This window comes from Morone saxatilis, unplaced genomic scaffold, assembly GCF_004916995.1.
Source record: "Morone saxatilis isolate NCDOM2014 unplaced genomic scaffold, NCSU_SB_2.0 Contig14, whole genome shotgun sequence".
Lineage (NCBI taxonomy): Eukaryota > Metazoa > Chordata > Actinopteri > Moronidae > Morone > Morone saxatilis.
In genome coordinates, this window is record NW_023339696.1 from 15,360,538 (window position 1) to 15,375,996 (window position 15,459).

Here is a 15,459-nt window from a genome sequence, read left to right on the forward strand (position 1 = left end):
CCATTTTTACAACATGTCATGAAAAAAATAATTTATAATACTAACTGTTCAGGAAAAGTTGTGTTAGACAATTAAATGTTTTTCAGATCAGTGTAATGTAATTCATGTTTTTCTTTGGAGTCCTCTTGACATATTCGGCACCAACAGTATTCTAAGAACTTTATTCTGTACCTTGTGTTTCAGACAAAGAGTATTCACACACTTCAGATGAAAAATTATTTTAATTCTCAAGATGATAAAAATAACTTTGTGAACTCTGTAAACCATTGCATAACTGTAGTGTTACAATTTAACAAGTGTTAACAAACTAGTAATACACTACAGAAAATATGCGGTACACAATCCTCAATGTAGAAAAGAAAAATCTAGTATTCTAAGACTTGCACCTATTTTTGTGTTCACAACACAAAAAATGTCAATATACCAACAGAATAATTTCTACGATTATCAGTAGAGAATTTCCTACATATCCATACAGCTTGTCACAAAATAAGGGACATATTTTTTAATCTATAAATAATGTCTAAACCCACTGACATTAAGTAAATATTTTTATGAAATGCAGTTTCCTCAGATTTAACACATTCTCTATTAAATCACTGTATTACCCTGAGAAAAATACATTTCTTTCCTTATATATCCGCATTATGCTGACAAATAGAAACTTGAAAACTTGCATTTGTTTTAGTTCTAATAAATTTTATTGAATAGCAGTTCACAACTAGATGCTACATCATAATGAATTAACTGCGCTCCATAATATCCAGTGACCTATTAATTGAATACCTAATTTAGAACAATACATTCAATATTTCAGGGCTTCAATGTTAAATAACATTTCTACTGATCTGTTCTAAAGTGTATAGAACAAATGGTTCCACATTCAGATTATTTACTTTTGACAACACTTGTTGTACTAGTATTTTACTTAATTTGAACAGCTCCATACATCATACTCATATACATGTACAAGATTGCATAAATCTTCAGGCTCCATTTTCATAATATTAAAAACAAAAAGACAACACAACAACTAACAATAATGCAAAATAGATTAAACTATTCCAATGCAGAGCATAATGAAACATCTATTACAGTTCATTTACAAGAGTCTTCCTATTTGGTGCTTTTCCTTACAAACAATTGAGTTTTTGGTGCCAAATGACTAATTGAGATCAAAATTGTGTATTCAATGGTCAAGTATTGCTGTGTTTTTGTTTTTTAAAATGGTATGGCAAATACAGACTGAGACAGACAATTATCAGTCAATTCTAACCTTTGCTTCCTGCTGTGGAACTGGTAGGCAAATCTCATTAGATTAGCTTTTTCCTTTTCAACTCAAGTAGCCTGAATGCACAGGATTATTTAGCAATCACATTTGTGGTCCACAAAAATATTGTAAGGCACTGGAATTTTGATTCTAATTAAACATGTTATATTTTGTCTCAGACATATTCTCTTGATACCAATCAACATAATGTAATTGTTAAAGGCACAGATGTACTTGAATGTGTAATTGGTCCGTTAGAGATACATTTTAACAAATCTAAAGAAATGTAAAGAAATGCAAGCTGTGCTTACCAAGTGAATGTTAGTTTAATTTCTTTTTAGAAAATTTGAATTAGGGCAAGTAGACCACAAGAGAAACCAACAGCCAACAACAAATTACCATAACAACAACTCAGTTTTAATTATGTCTGTATCTGCCATCAATGTTTTGTCACAATCATCATCTGTCCCCTGTAATTTTACAAAAAACAAAAACTAATTTGGACCACGGCTTTAAGGAATAGAAAACAGTCAGATAGAAAGAAAGCACCTTACAGTCACTGTAGGCCTATCATAACAGCATATAATGCATAACCATCAATTTCCAAAGTGATTGTGATTATGTGGTTAAGCAAAATCAACAAATAAACAAAACTTCAGAACAGTAGTTGTAGTGAAGTTTATATGGCCACTTCAGAAGCACAAATGTCATTCACCTTTGACATTCCTTCACTGTAGACAACAAATAAACTGACACTGAATCCTTGCTTAAAGTCAGCATGTGCTAGCCAGTATTGCACAAACCTGCCATAAACGTCAATGTATACTTAACACAAAATCAAATATACAAATACACATTTCTGTAAGGATGTGACCCATGCATTTTTGATCATTTGTGTATCAACTCACTATAGCTAACTTTAGATAGAAAAAGATGCCATTAATTACTGTTAATGAACATTATCTATTTAAGGTACTAGGTGATTACTTTTTTAAACTCAATTTAGGTTTCTTACTGAAATAAAACCAACGATGAAATGTAGTACAAAAAAGAAATAACAACAGTACAGGTCTTTGGTAAAACTGCAAAAAATGGGCTCAAGTCCATTAATGTTGTAAGCAAAATCCATTAGCATAGTCCTGTTGTTTATTCAGTAAGAGGATATATGTTCTACTGAATGGAATATCAAAGCAAAAATCCATCTGAAAACAGAATTCCTGCCACTCACAATGCTGGACTTTGTCTTGGTTTCATCTGCAAAAGACCCGGCCCTGTTCACAACTACAGGCTGATCTGTCCAAGAGCAATTATTTGAATCCTGTTCAAGGGTAAATTTTCCCTTTAGAATACATATTTGGACAGCTACTAGAACACCACTTTGGTTCATTTTTATATTATCACACTAGACATCATTAATTTAGTTGGCTTCACAGGCAAAACAAAATAGACTAAAGGATCCTGTGAAATTAGCTGCACCGTACACTGATATCCAGTGTATGGGGGTGGGGGAAGAAATCCAACAAAAACATTTACCTTCAATCAAATAAAAAAGGGGACAATCTAGCAGTACAGGTTGGTGACATCATTCTAAGTGAAATACTTAAGTACTGAAAGTTTGACTCAAATGCATTTACAAATGAATTATCCAATCAAATTAAGAGTTAGATTGTTTCTGAAATCTGAGCTGTGGATGCACAACATTCAAACATCTAAATGTATAACAGGAAACTACATTAATACCTTTTCCAGTAGCAGCGAAGCTTGCAGAAGTTATTAAGCCTTTACTACACTAAAAATAAGTCAATACAAATATTCTGGCAGTGTGACACAGTGCAAACTTTTTTTTTGTCTTTTTTGTAGCTGGTTAATATATGTCGCATAACATGCAATACCAGAAGTGTTTAGGCTGCCTTTTATGCTGTAATATAATCATGAAAATGCTAAAATACCATAACCTTTCTTGATATTTTTCCTCTGAGTTGCTTAATTGTAATTTATGTGAATGTAAACAATGCATCTTCCCATATTCATAAGTAGCAAAAGGTGTACCTGGAGATACATGATTTTCTATTGAATTTAAAGCAAGAATAAAAAGATTTTTTAACACAGTAGAAGGTCATTTCAATTAGAGGAACCTAAGCACAAATGCTATGCAAAATTCAACTTACAAGTTAACTACAGAATTCTTCAACCACTGCAGAATTATTACAATAAAACAAATTAAAGTTAATGAACTGTTTAAAAAGCATTTTTATATGTTACTATACAAATTCATGTGTCCTGTTTGCATACTCCCAAACGTTAAATTGAAAAACCTAATTTCAAAGCCTGAAGCTGCACCAAAAGAGCACCACGACCAAGGAATGAGTGGGTGGGTAGTTGGAGGGGAGAGTGAAGGTTCGTTTCTAAGGTTGAAGTCAGGACACAGGCACTGACAATGTTTGTTTTCAATTATCTTGCGCAGAAATACTTAATGGGATTGGGCCAAACACACTGGCATATATTTATATATACACATATAGTCATACACATTTCAATGCTTCTGCAAAGTTTAACAAGACACATTATGCAGAAACCTGTGCACAAGCTTCAACTACTTGTGTTTGCTCTGACAATTCTACACATAACCTTTTCAACTAAGGCAAGGCACTTTCGAGTTAGAGGCCGATATGTTCTAGACAAGGTCAAGAGGCTAGATTCCTACAAAAATCACCATTTCAGGCTTTTAGCAAATACAATACATGCTTCTCTAATGGCTAGGCTATATAAATCTCTACAAAACAAAACTAACTGATTGAATAACAGCCTTAACATGTAGCATGTGCCTTACTGATATTATAGCTGCTGGTTATGCCTAAAATGCATCTTAAATTTGCACTTATTTGATTGAAATTTTATAAATCTAACTATGAAAGTAGAAACTATTAAGTACTTTTCTATGAAATCTTAATATGTAGAACCATGCCATGATTTAACAATAGGAAACATGAAATATTCAAATGATGTTTCACAGTACACACAAAAGCTTCAGACATTAGCTTATATAGAAAAAAAAATATAAATCTAAAAAAGACACAAAAGAATACCTACAAAGCAGCTTAAAGCAAATTTCTATATACCCTTTAATAAAGTCCCAGGTCAACAAAGTGCTTTAGTAAGAAATCAAACGTCTTCAGAAAGTTGGTCAAAATAATGATGCTTGACTGGTTGCACTGAAAAAAAAAAATGCTAACGAAAATTTGGGTTTAAGAAAATGTGGCTTTACTTAAAGAGGAACACTGTTCAACATACATTTGTTTTGTTTCCTGGTTTAGTCTGATTTACAGATACAGGTGTGGTTCGGCACTAATACTGCAATACATTTGTGAAACATTTTACAAATCTTAAACCAGTTTCTATTGTTGGACAGTACTTTGGAGGAAGAGATCTATTCTTTCATCAATTACTCCACGTACAGGTAAATGCAGGAATGTATTCATTTCTCAGGGCATGGATCTTCTGAGCATCAAGTGCTTTCTGGGACAATGAATTTCATCAGCGACCCATTTCATAATCCAGACTAATTAGGCTAAAACAAAAATATGATTACTGAATTAAGTATCAGTCAAATTCCGGTTCTTGAAAGTCTGGTTTCTTAATTTGTTCCTCTTTAATTAAAGAAAAATCTGTTTTGAGTTTTGCCCATTTTATGGTTAACATCACCGTAGTATTTCTAATATTTACACAGTGATTTCCTTGCTTTTGAGATACCAACCCCGAAATACCTATGGCATGAGCTATTATGGTAAAATATCAACAAATGTCTATATTTCGGTATCAATGTGTGGGATTATTTTGTCCACAATGGGGAACCGTTCATATTCAATTTCCCCTGTGCAGGTCAGTGGACTACAGGGCTACTCCCCTTAATATTATCATAAAGGATACTTTGTCTTTCAAACTTCTTCCACCCTGAGGATGACTGAAAAATTACCTTAAGAGTTATAGTATGACAAGGACAGTTTTTTTTTTTTATATGCATTTTTAAAACTAGAACCATTTTCAGTTAAGATATAATATAGTAATATAATATTCAAGTTACAGTAAGTAAGTTTTCCTTCTTCAAAAATCTCTGATTTACTAAAACATTTTATTGACCTAATTTCTTTAAGTGCATTAAATAAAGTGATTAGAGATTTATCACTATTTCCAAATCAGTCAATAATTTATTAAAAGCGCAGTAAAGTATTTCAAATCCATTAATATCAAAACATCGGGGCAGAAATACAAACTAACACTCATTACTGTGTTTGTGTATACAGGTTTTTACCAAGTTTATTGGTCCTGTTTGGAATTATTATTTTTTTTTTGTAAATTTGTGTTTATTGTAAAAGCAATATGTCAGGGTGGCAATGCTTATTTGCATTTTGTTTGGTGAAAGCACAACTGCATTATCTGTTTAGCCAGAGTGTATTCATAACAAAGTGTAAACAAAATGATTTATGTCCATTAGAGTGACTGAATCGCAACTGAAGAGTTGAGAAAGGGCATCGTAAGGTAATTTAATATTCTAATTTGAGTGCTATCTGGTTGGCCAGGTAATGTACACATAATATGAGCAAAAACTATAATAATTAAATCTCCTGAACACAGTCTGATTCATAATACTATTTGTTTTGTCAGTCAAACATCATTTTATTCTAAATTAATTCAATCACTGTATGAAACAGACATTGCTATTTAGAAAATCTATCTATTAGTAGTTTTTCAAAGGGCTAAAGTTTTAAATAGTACCATGAGTAACTGTACATCACCACTTCAATATTTTTGTTCTACAGTAGGGACATTCTGTTTTACTAGGTGCACAGTTCTCACATAGTACATAATGTTGGCAAGGCTGCAGAACAATGCAACGATCATGCTTTTGGCAAACTATACATTTCTTTGACTGAAGCTGATATATTACCTGTTGGGGAAGAAAAGAATGAATATCAGCTGCAACTTAAAAATACAGTTCATGCAGACTTTTAAAAAAAGCATGCTTGATGACAGAACGTAGATCTGAATGCTAGCCTGATAAAGTGTTTTAAAACTATGTACATGCTACAAATGAAATGCTGTGTGTGATCTAGTCTTTCTTACCCCATCTATAAGATCTAGGTCATTACGCAGCTGACTCTGGATGGAGTGAAGCTTTGACAAGGGGAGCTGCTCCAGCTCTCCGTAGCTACGTAGAAGAGGTGTTCCAGGGGTGCGACAAAGCACATCAAAGTCCCCTTGGAGCTCTTTCAGCTTGCGCTCTGTTTCCTCCCATTTCTGTTCTGCCAGCTGCCGCTCTGCCTCGGCCGTTTTTGCTTGTTCCTTTGCTTCATGAGCGTCTTTCTGGCAAGCTTCACAGGCCTGGAACAAAGTTGAGTCTTGTGATTAAAAAAACCTCACTTATCTATAAAAAGGGAAATCACTCTGATACACAAAGATATTTATTGCAACGAGAGCTTATTTTTTTAGACTGACTTGTTTGACCTGTTGCCAGGCCTCCTCCCATTGTTTGATCTTCCTCTTGGCCTCGTCCAGCTCTCTAAAAAGGCGGGCCAGATCAGCACTGTTGGTTGTGGAGGTTAGGCTGCTGAAAACTGGAGACGGACTCGGTGAAAAGCTGCCACTTACAAAGTCCCAGATGTTGCTAGCCCCTCCATTCAAGCCTAGTTGAGTGAGGGGTTAAAAATCACAAGACCAAGCACAAAAGTGAAAAGTTAGTTTTGGCTGTGTAAGTGGAACATTTCAAGAGTAATCTTGAGCTATTTCTTTTGACATAAGACTCGAGATTAAAATCTGAAGTCAAATGCTTTACAGCTCACTCAATGTCTGATGCTATCAGCTTACCCAAAGAGTTCTGGGAAGAGGAGGTGGGTGTTCCCAGGAGGCCATGCTCTTGCTTGGCTAACATGTTTGAAGGTTGATTTTGCTGCGATATTGTCCCAGACATCAGGGACTGCGACAGAGACTGGGAGAGGGAGCTTAGTGGGGAGGTGGAGAGTGACGATGACGAATTAAAAGAGGATGAGCGTGCCAGGGAACCTGGAATGTTAACCGGAGCAGATCCACCTAGCACCCTTTGACCTTTGGGGACAAAGTAAATACTGCTGTTGCTTTTTTCTTTAAAAATTGACAAGCAAATTATGAAGAGACCATTTGAGATCAAAAGGTCAAACAGCTGAAACTACTTTAAGAAAGTAGGTGGTCCTTACTTGTCAATCCTATACTGTTGTCTTGCTCCTCCAACTCCTTATCAAGGGATGCAACATTGATGTCACTAAAGTTGAGGTCTAGAGCGGATCCTGAGGGAAAACAAAACACATCTGGCTGACATTTGACAACAAAATACAGAGGGGCAAGAGTCAGCTCAGCTGGTTTAGGGTTGACTTTACATACACATACCTATCACAGACTCCACAGTGTTGCTCCCTGGATAGAAAGGAGTGGCTTTTGCATTCATTGTTGATAAGGTGGTAGGTGAAGAACTATCTGAGCCAATACTAGAGGCCAAGCTGGATGTTATACTGGAGGTAAAGCTTGATGCCAAAGGGTTCACCGCAGAGAATACAGTATTTTGTGTCTATAAAAGAAAAGAAAAAAGAAAAACGTTTAATTCCCAATGTTGTAAATAATATATTATGTAATATCATGTTCAAGTTATTACAACAAAGTAACCAATTTAAACACAGACCTGTTTTTCTTGGTCCATCAATTTTTGATCCACCTGCCCCTTGTTCTTAATCTAAAAATTATCAAATAACACAAACAGCACATTTAAGTGACCAAACTCTTACATTTTACGCCCCGACAGCTAATATAAATTAAAAATGCATTTCTACACTGACAAAAATAAAAGAGCCTATTTCAACAGACTTTTTGCCGTTAACCATTATTTACTTTCCCCTGATAAAGTCAGCTTGGTCTGAAGCAATGTTAAATACAACTGAATTTTCCAGTAGTTCTTGTCTTAATTCATGTGGTAACTGTCTAGTGAATTATATCTAATCAGAGTCAGAGGTAACTTAACTCTTCCTTTCACTTGTATCACTAGGAACGATTCTAACATGTTGCCTTTCATTACAGTACGACCTGGATGATAGAAACAGAAACAATTTGCTGAGTGGGCGGCCTTCTGTAATTACAACATCAGAAAGCAATGACGTCAATCAGGGGAATTCTGAGTGTAGAGTTACAAATTCTATGGCTGAGTATGCAGTGTCAATATTATTTAGGCAGTCTGAGTGCAAGATTGAGCTCAGAATTTATGCAACTTTGATTAATGCGTATCACTCAGAACAACTAAAAAAAACCCTAGTTTGTTATGAAATCACCCAGATAAAAACTACTACATATTTTATTTTGATTTATTTTATTCTCTCATCAATTGATAAGATACCATTGAATCTCTCAAAAGTAAAAGTGCAAATCATAGGAAAATGGCTCAAAGTAATAAAAAGAAAATGACATGGCAAATAATGAATGAGAAATAAATAAGAGTGATTCAAAATGAATGACAGTGACACATTGTGTGTAAAGCCCTAAGTTGTCTATGTGTTATATTGTTCTTGAAGCTAAAGAGAGCAGTCTGTGTACCTGATCCTCACGTTCAAAGCCCGGAGCTTTAGGATAGTTAGACGTCAGAGAGGAGACACTGGATGTGGTGGACTCTGAACATAAACTACTATTAGTTAAGGATTTGGGCCTGCTGATGGATCCCACTGGGGATAACAAACTGTCGCTTCCTGAGCTTGAAGTTACAGTTGAGCTATTAGAACATGAAACCTGAGAAAGAGAAGTGCACATGATCTTAATAAAATGATGATCAAAAATAGATAAATAAAATAAAATAAAATAAATAATACCATTATTCTGAATGGACTATGAAAGTGATCTATTGAGAATGTAAAAATAAATGAAGACTAGCTGTTTTTACTGAATCATTGTCTCAAATATCACTTTCAATGGGAAATTGCCTTTTCTGTTCTTTTAAAACAAGGTAGTAATGTAATGTAAAAAACTACAAGGAAATTGTAATGACAAAATAATGTGCAAAAAGCATGCCAACAGAAAAATGAGAGCATCATAAACAACATGTACACTAGTAAATGGCTGAATTGCATTGATGAATTGAGATTAAGGTAGCTACAAAAGCAGGTATCCATAAGAAATTTTCCTACACCTAGGTTGAGTTGATTCTGATCAATTTCCTATTAAAGGACTGACACAGCAACAAAGAAAACATACACTTCCTACTTGTCCGTTGCTACTGGTTGCGTTGGTGGTGGAGTTGCCTCCACTGTTCCACTCACTGACTGGACACTCTGAATACTGCTGAGAGCCCATCTGGGACTGTGAACTTGACTGTATCACTGTTAACAATGAGCTCATGGTCTCTTCTGTAGAGGGAATTCCTAAAATGATTAAAATAATTATTAAATCTTAATATAGTATGTAAAGAACCAGGTTGCAAACATTCAATAACATTAACACATTCATTATGATTATGTTTAAATTAATCAGAAGGAGGCAAAGAAAATTTCCTCAAAAGTGTGTATATAAAATCCTTAACTCAAAGAAAGAACTAATTAATTTCATAGATTTGTAAATCTCTACCCGAGCACTGAGACAGTCTTTTACTTACTTTCCACATGTGCAAATGCACAAAAAGGCCCTCTGGGACAGTATCCAGTTTGTCGCATATCATTGCATTTGGTAGATTTGTAGATCTTAGAGAAAGGCAAACAAACAAACATTACATATCATATTCCCCATTACTGTTTTGGTATCTAGTCAGTTTTAAGGCTTGTGCAACACAACAGTCATTACATTAATTTATACATGTATATGTTATCAAACTATATTTTACTTTACATCATCTTTGTATAGACAAAAATGGTAATTAATGTCTGCTGTGATCTACTGTATATGTATGTCATGCTGCATGTATAAGTTCAACACTACCTGACCTATTCTTCATCTGTGTTAATTTTCAGACAAAATTCACTCACTTCTGGGTGAAACTGCTGTTCAGTTCGAGAGTGACAATACTGGCAGCTGTCTCCACTGTCACACTTCGAGGGCTCGCCCCATTCATCTCCATGTTTCACATTAGGGCAAGGAGTTGACCTGCATTCATAGAGTCAGAACACTTAACCCACTGAAACTTCATACCATTTGTTATTTTCACTTAAACTGAGTCATATCTTACCTATATTTGAACTTTCTAGGATTTCGTCTTCGATCTCTACTGTTGTGGTAGTGTGGGCAAGCGTAGCCCTGTCTGCATAGTCTTGGGGGCTTAGTACACTGATCTGTTTTATAGTTGGCTAAAACAAAGTTGGTATCTGCAAAATACACATAAAAGTATTAATGTAATTTTTTTTTTTTATTAGCTTAAAAAGGGTGCTCTTTGGCATTGCATGAGCCCATTAACACCAGAGTGGGGGTTACTCACCTTGCCACCGGGGGTCTTCTGTCAGAGTTTTCTCAATCATAGCTTGGCTGGCTAATACACCTGGCTGCAGATCAGGAATACCTTCCCCAGATCCCAACTGTCCATTTTGAAGAGCCTCTTGTGCTTGGATCTCTCTGTGCACATAAAATGTATGTTATTGTTATTATTCAGAAGGTTAAAAAATATCTTGGTTGAACACACTTAAACTTATTGTCCTGTTAAAGGAAACTTGCTTGCTGTCTAAAACAGTTATCATATAAAGTAAAATTTCCCTGGCCTCTCTCACATAACCACCAATCACCATCCGATTTTATCATTAAACTGCATTTGTTTAATCAAACGATATCTGGTGAATCTAAATCTCAAAATACTATACAAATAAAAAGACATGTGACAATTTATACTGGACTAACTGACATAATAACGCTTCTTAGCATTAGTTATAGGCAGGAGTTACAGCATGATGACACAATTCATAAATACATCTTGAAATATTATCAAAATACCAAGAAAAGCAAGAAAGATAATGTAACAATTGTGCAGAGGTTTATCAACTGAACTCACTACACACTCACTCACACATTTTGAAAACCCCTAAGTCTTGGTATCAGCTAATCTCACACAGAATCTTTCTGCAACATAGAGCTCAATAAAACATGTTGGGGGATTTGTATTTTTTATAATTCATTGAGCCAAGCCCTAAAAACAGAGTTACAATCAAACCATTAATCCCCTTCAATATGCACTTGGTATTCCGTTTACATTATGTCTAAATTGGCTGATTTGTTCATTCCATTGTGAGTGAAACTGTTGGCAGGGAAAAGAGAGGCCACTATTTGCTTTGTATGTCACCTGATATCATAGACTGGAGGTCGGAGATCATGTGGCCCATGAGCAAAAGCACAGTGGAGGCCATTCTTCACACAATGCCCTCGAGCGTCTGTCTCATGGATACAAGTGCCAGTCTTGTAATAGCGTAAATGGTACTTGCGCTCTGTGTCACCAGTGGTCCGGTGTAAATAAGGACAGCTGAGGAAGCAAGGATACAACATTGAAATATTTCATCAGCTCATTTAAATAAAACATCTGAATGAATATGATTTGGCTTGACGTTAAAATAAAGCACAGAAAGTGCATCCAAACCTCAAATCTGTTTAAAATAAACACAAAATATAGCACTAATTGGTTTTAAACTGACCTTCCTTCAAGTTCAACAAATCATTGGAGAGAGCAACTTTAAGATGTATGCAGGCATAATATGACATGATTTTTAAGAGCATGAAACAGGCAAGCACTGCAATGAAGTTAAAAAATGGTCCAAACTATTCATTATAAAGCCACGAGAATTATAAAAGGAGGGAATTCTTATAGTTGCACAGATTTTTAAATCAGGAATAAGATTCTGCTGTGACTGCAGGGCTGACACACCAGCAATGCCTCCAGAAATGTATGGCCAATAAGCCTCTTGAATAAACCAATTTTTCCTTTCTTGAGTAGCAACAGTTGCTATAGCAACCCATAAGGTCATACAAAAATAGCTGCCATTGGCAGAGGAGGAATTGTGAGGATTGCAGCCGTTCATTTTCCATTAGTTCAATAATCTCACTTCATTTTTCATTTCTATGTAGGGCTCAATTAAACACTGTGCCATTTTTAATTCCCAATCACATATAGAGGCTGCTGTCTTGATATACTACCTGCTGCAAATTAATGAGGAAAGGCATCGCCTCACCTTCTGAGGATTCACCAATCTAGTTTCTGTGCAACTCGACAATACTCAATACTTAATTATTAAATTGACCCCTCTAAAGCCACAAGCCTATCACAATATGTTTAGAAACTATTTCCCCCTGTGATGACAGAGGACAAATGATGCTATGTGCAAAACAATCAAAATAGTTATTCTAATGTAGGATGGGGGGGGAACTGACATTTTTGAAACTATGAAGCTAGGTAATCACATGTTGCCATTATCTGAAATTAACAGTAGCATTGGTGAATAAACAATACTGGAGGGCACCCAGAGGTGACCTATCAAGTTGCCTTATCTCAAAGACAAAGAGGTGCAGCCATGCTAAATAAAGTGCAAGTTCAATCTGAAATGTTGAATTTGGTACATACTCTATATAGAGAATGCATGCAACAACACAAAGGGCAAATACGTGGCCCTTGAAATACTGCATCTGTGAGATGCTGCCAACATCTGCTGCAACGTCACATTTTTAAATAATGAATACTGATCACCAAGCAACTACCACTGCAATCCCATTTGTCTGCTTAAATAAATAAATTAAACAATAGCATAATCATACTCTTCATATTGCACTCCTCACTCGTGCAAAGAATACACAGTCCCCGTTATCTTTAGAGCACTCTTATCAGTGCTAGATTTCTTTGATTACAAAAGCATACAGTCCTTTACTGATGGTCATTTAAAAAAAAAACATCTCCTGCATCAAATGGCTGTTAGTGACTGTTTATAATCTTAATAATCCATCATTCAGGCTCATGTGAGCGGTTGTGCACATATGCCATCAGCAGAGAGCTTGCTTATCCTACACACTTGCCTTACTGTAGCCACAGCAAGCTGGTGAAATTGAGAAAAACTTTTTAGTCTATGAGAATGTCACAAAATTAAAGAAATGCTTTAAATCCCATGCAGATGTCACTACATGAAATCTGAGCTCTATAGCTGTTCCTAATTGCTCTGTGTAAAGTTCACTATATGAAGCCATGAAGTACTTTAACAGCAACCAGAGGTATGTCCACACAGTTGCTCCCCATGAAGACAGACACCTACCACTGACAACTGAAATGTCCTGGTGAACTACATCCAGTGTTTTTGTGCTACTGGTTTGATTTGTTTAATAAAGTTAAAAATAAAGTTCTTCATCCCCAAACAAGTCAACCAAACATCCGTCATTTGTCAGCAGCTACACCATGACGCACTGACATAATACATGAAGCTGAAGAAGAGCAATGAAGCGGAGACTTACTCATCTCCATCTGGGCAAATGCCTGTGGTCTCGTCGTATTTCGTGCAGTACACGTCGGGGCTGTAGTTAAAAGTTCCGTCTCTTCTTCTTATTGGTCGTCTTCGCCGCTGGTTGAGAAAATGCCAATTAAAGCACGTAAAGGGTCTGTGCTGCGTGCACTTGTGCTGGAGGAACAACGGGCACTGCTCTGTCCTGAACTCCTTCAAGTATCTGAAACAACAACGACAAAAACAAAACCAAAAATGTATCAGGGACCAGGTTTTTAAAATTATTACGAACGAAGAAATAACTAGAAGGCAAGAAAAGAAAGAAAAAAAAGTTCAGACTGAGGTGTCGTGTTATGCTGCTAGTGGTGTAGCCTACTATATATTTTGGGTCACTAACGTTGCTCGCTATTCAGAAAGCACACTACGTACGTATTTCGACGTAACACTTGTTGAAACTCCCTGAGCGTACGTCCATAAATGTGCGTAGCAAGAGGGAACTCAAAATAAGGCCGAGCTATTTACAAGCAGACTGGTTAGCGAGTTCCTGGCTAATCATTTAGCAGACCCAGTTCACGGTATAATATCCAACGGATTAATCGAAACAATTCCTCAACTCCGTAAAACAACTATAAACGATTCCGTTCGCGATTAGCTTGTCAATTAAGGGATTTAGATGCCCGCGTTTTCTACATTAGGGTTGGCGTCGTTAGCGTGCAGTCGCTGTTTGCTATGTAACGTTAGGTAGTCACAAAGCCAGGAAAAGCACCATGTTTTCAACACACACACAAGAGTTGAGGAATGCAAGAAATGCAAACGCGCATAGGTGCACGTGCAAGTAACGATTTAGGAAACGAGCGATTTTGTCGTTCTTTGCAGCAGCTTTACTCACGTATAGTGGGTAGGTTTCTCGGTTTGAGGGGACGCATTGGCCGCCGTTTTCGAAACCGACGGCATTTTCAGTCAAAACAATGAATTGCGCATGCGCTCGGATCTGTTGCTCGCGTCCATGCACGTCCGCCTGCGCGCCAGCACACTGCAGACACTGATGCAGGGGGCGCTGCATGGATGAGACAGTGACATACTTCTGAGCCTGTTTGTGTCTTCACTTATCTGTGCTGACCTTCTGCGTCAACGTGCTGTTTTTATTGATAGTAAATATATATTTGAAATAAAATTAATTATTTCCCCCATATTCCATACCCCCATATAGCTATTATCATTGTCTGTTATCTTAAGTGTAATTCTGGTGGAGCAATAAAAATAGCCCTTTATTTTATGTTATATTTAAGATGATTGATGCTGCTCTTGAAGACACAATTAAATGTCACCATTGTCACATTCTTAAAAAATACGTATAATTTTTAAATGAATAAATGACCTTGCCCCAGACAAGTGGTAATTGTAAACAACTTGTTTCAGTAAAAGGCTTGCAATTGTAGAATCCCTTACCACCTGAATTAAAAAAAAAAAACATTTATAATTTAACATTTTTAATGTGAAACAAAGATGAAAATACTGAATAATCCGATTTTCTCCATCTGAGATTTATTAAGTCATCAATGCAAGAGTGCATTGACTTTGCACTTCTTCACTGGTGAAATCATCCTTTCCTATGTGAAGGTGTGTGTGATGGGGACGTGAAAAGCCTCAATGTGTTCTCCTATGTGTGGCTCTCACAAGTGCAACATATTGTGATAAAAGCTACTCCTCTTCTTTTTATCCCTGTTGTCTACAAAC

General features: G+C 36.1%; 1 protein-coding gene across 2 annotated transcripts; it reads right to left on the reverse strand.

Moving 5' to 3' along the window:
- Positions 1 to 202: 202 nt before the first annotated feature.
- Positions 203 to 14,735, reverse strand: unkl (unk like zinc finger). Of its 2 annotated transcripts, XM_035654770.1 has the most exons (16): positions 14,612 to 14,735; positions 13,736 to 13,945; positions 11,592 to 11,768; positions 10,740 to 10,873; positions 10,494 to 10,629; positions 10,294 to 10,411; positions 9,927 to 10,011; positions 9,530 to 9,696; positions 8,879 to 9,067; positions 7,977 to 8,027; positions 7,688 to 7,865; positions 7,498 to 7,587; positions 7,133 to 7,369; positions 6,764 to 6,951; positions 6,392 to 6,649; positions 203 to 6,215 (listed from the first exon to the last, which is right to left on the reverse strand). In XM_035654770.1, exons 1-16 carry the CDS (start codon positions 14,674 to 14,676, stop codon positions 6,060 to 6,062), a joined length of 2,439 nt encoding a protein of 812 aa, XP_035510663.1. In that variant the 5' UTR covers positions 14,677 to 14,735; the 3' UTR covers positions 203 to 6,059. The 2 variants fall into 2 exon arrangements, with proteins under 2 accessions (XP_035510663.1, XP_035510664.1); XM_035654771.1 differs by lacking the exon at positions 8,879 to 9,067.
- Positions 14,736 to 15,459: the final 724 nt, after the last annotated feature.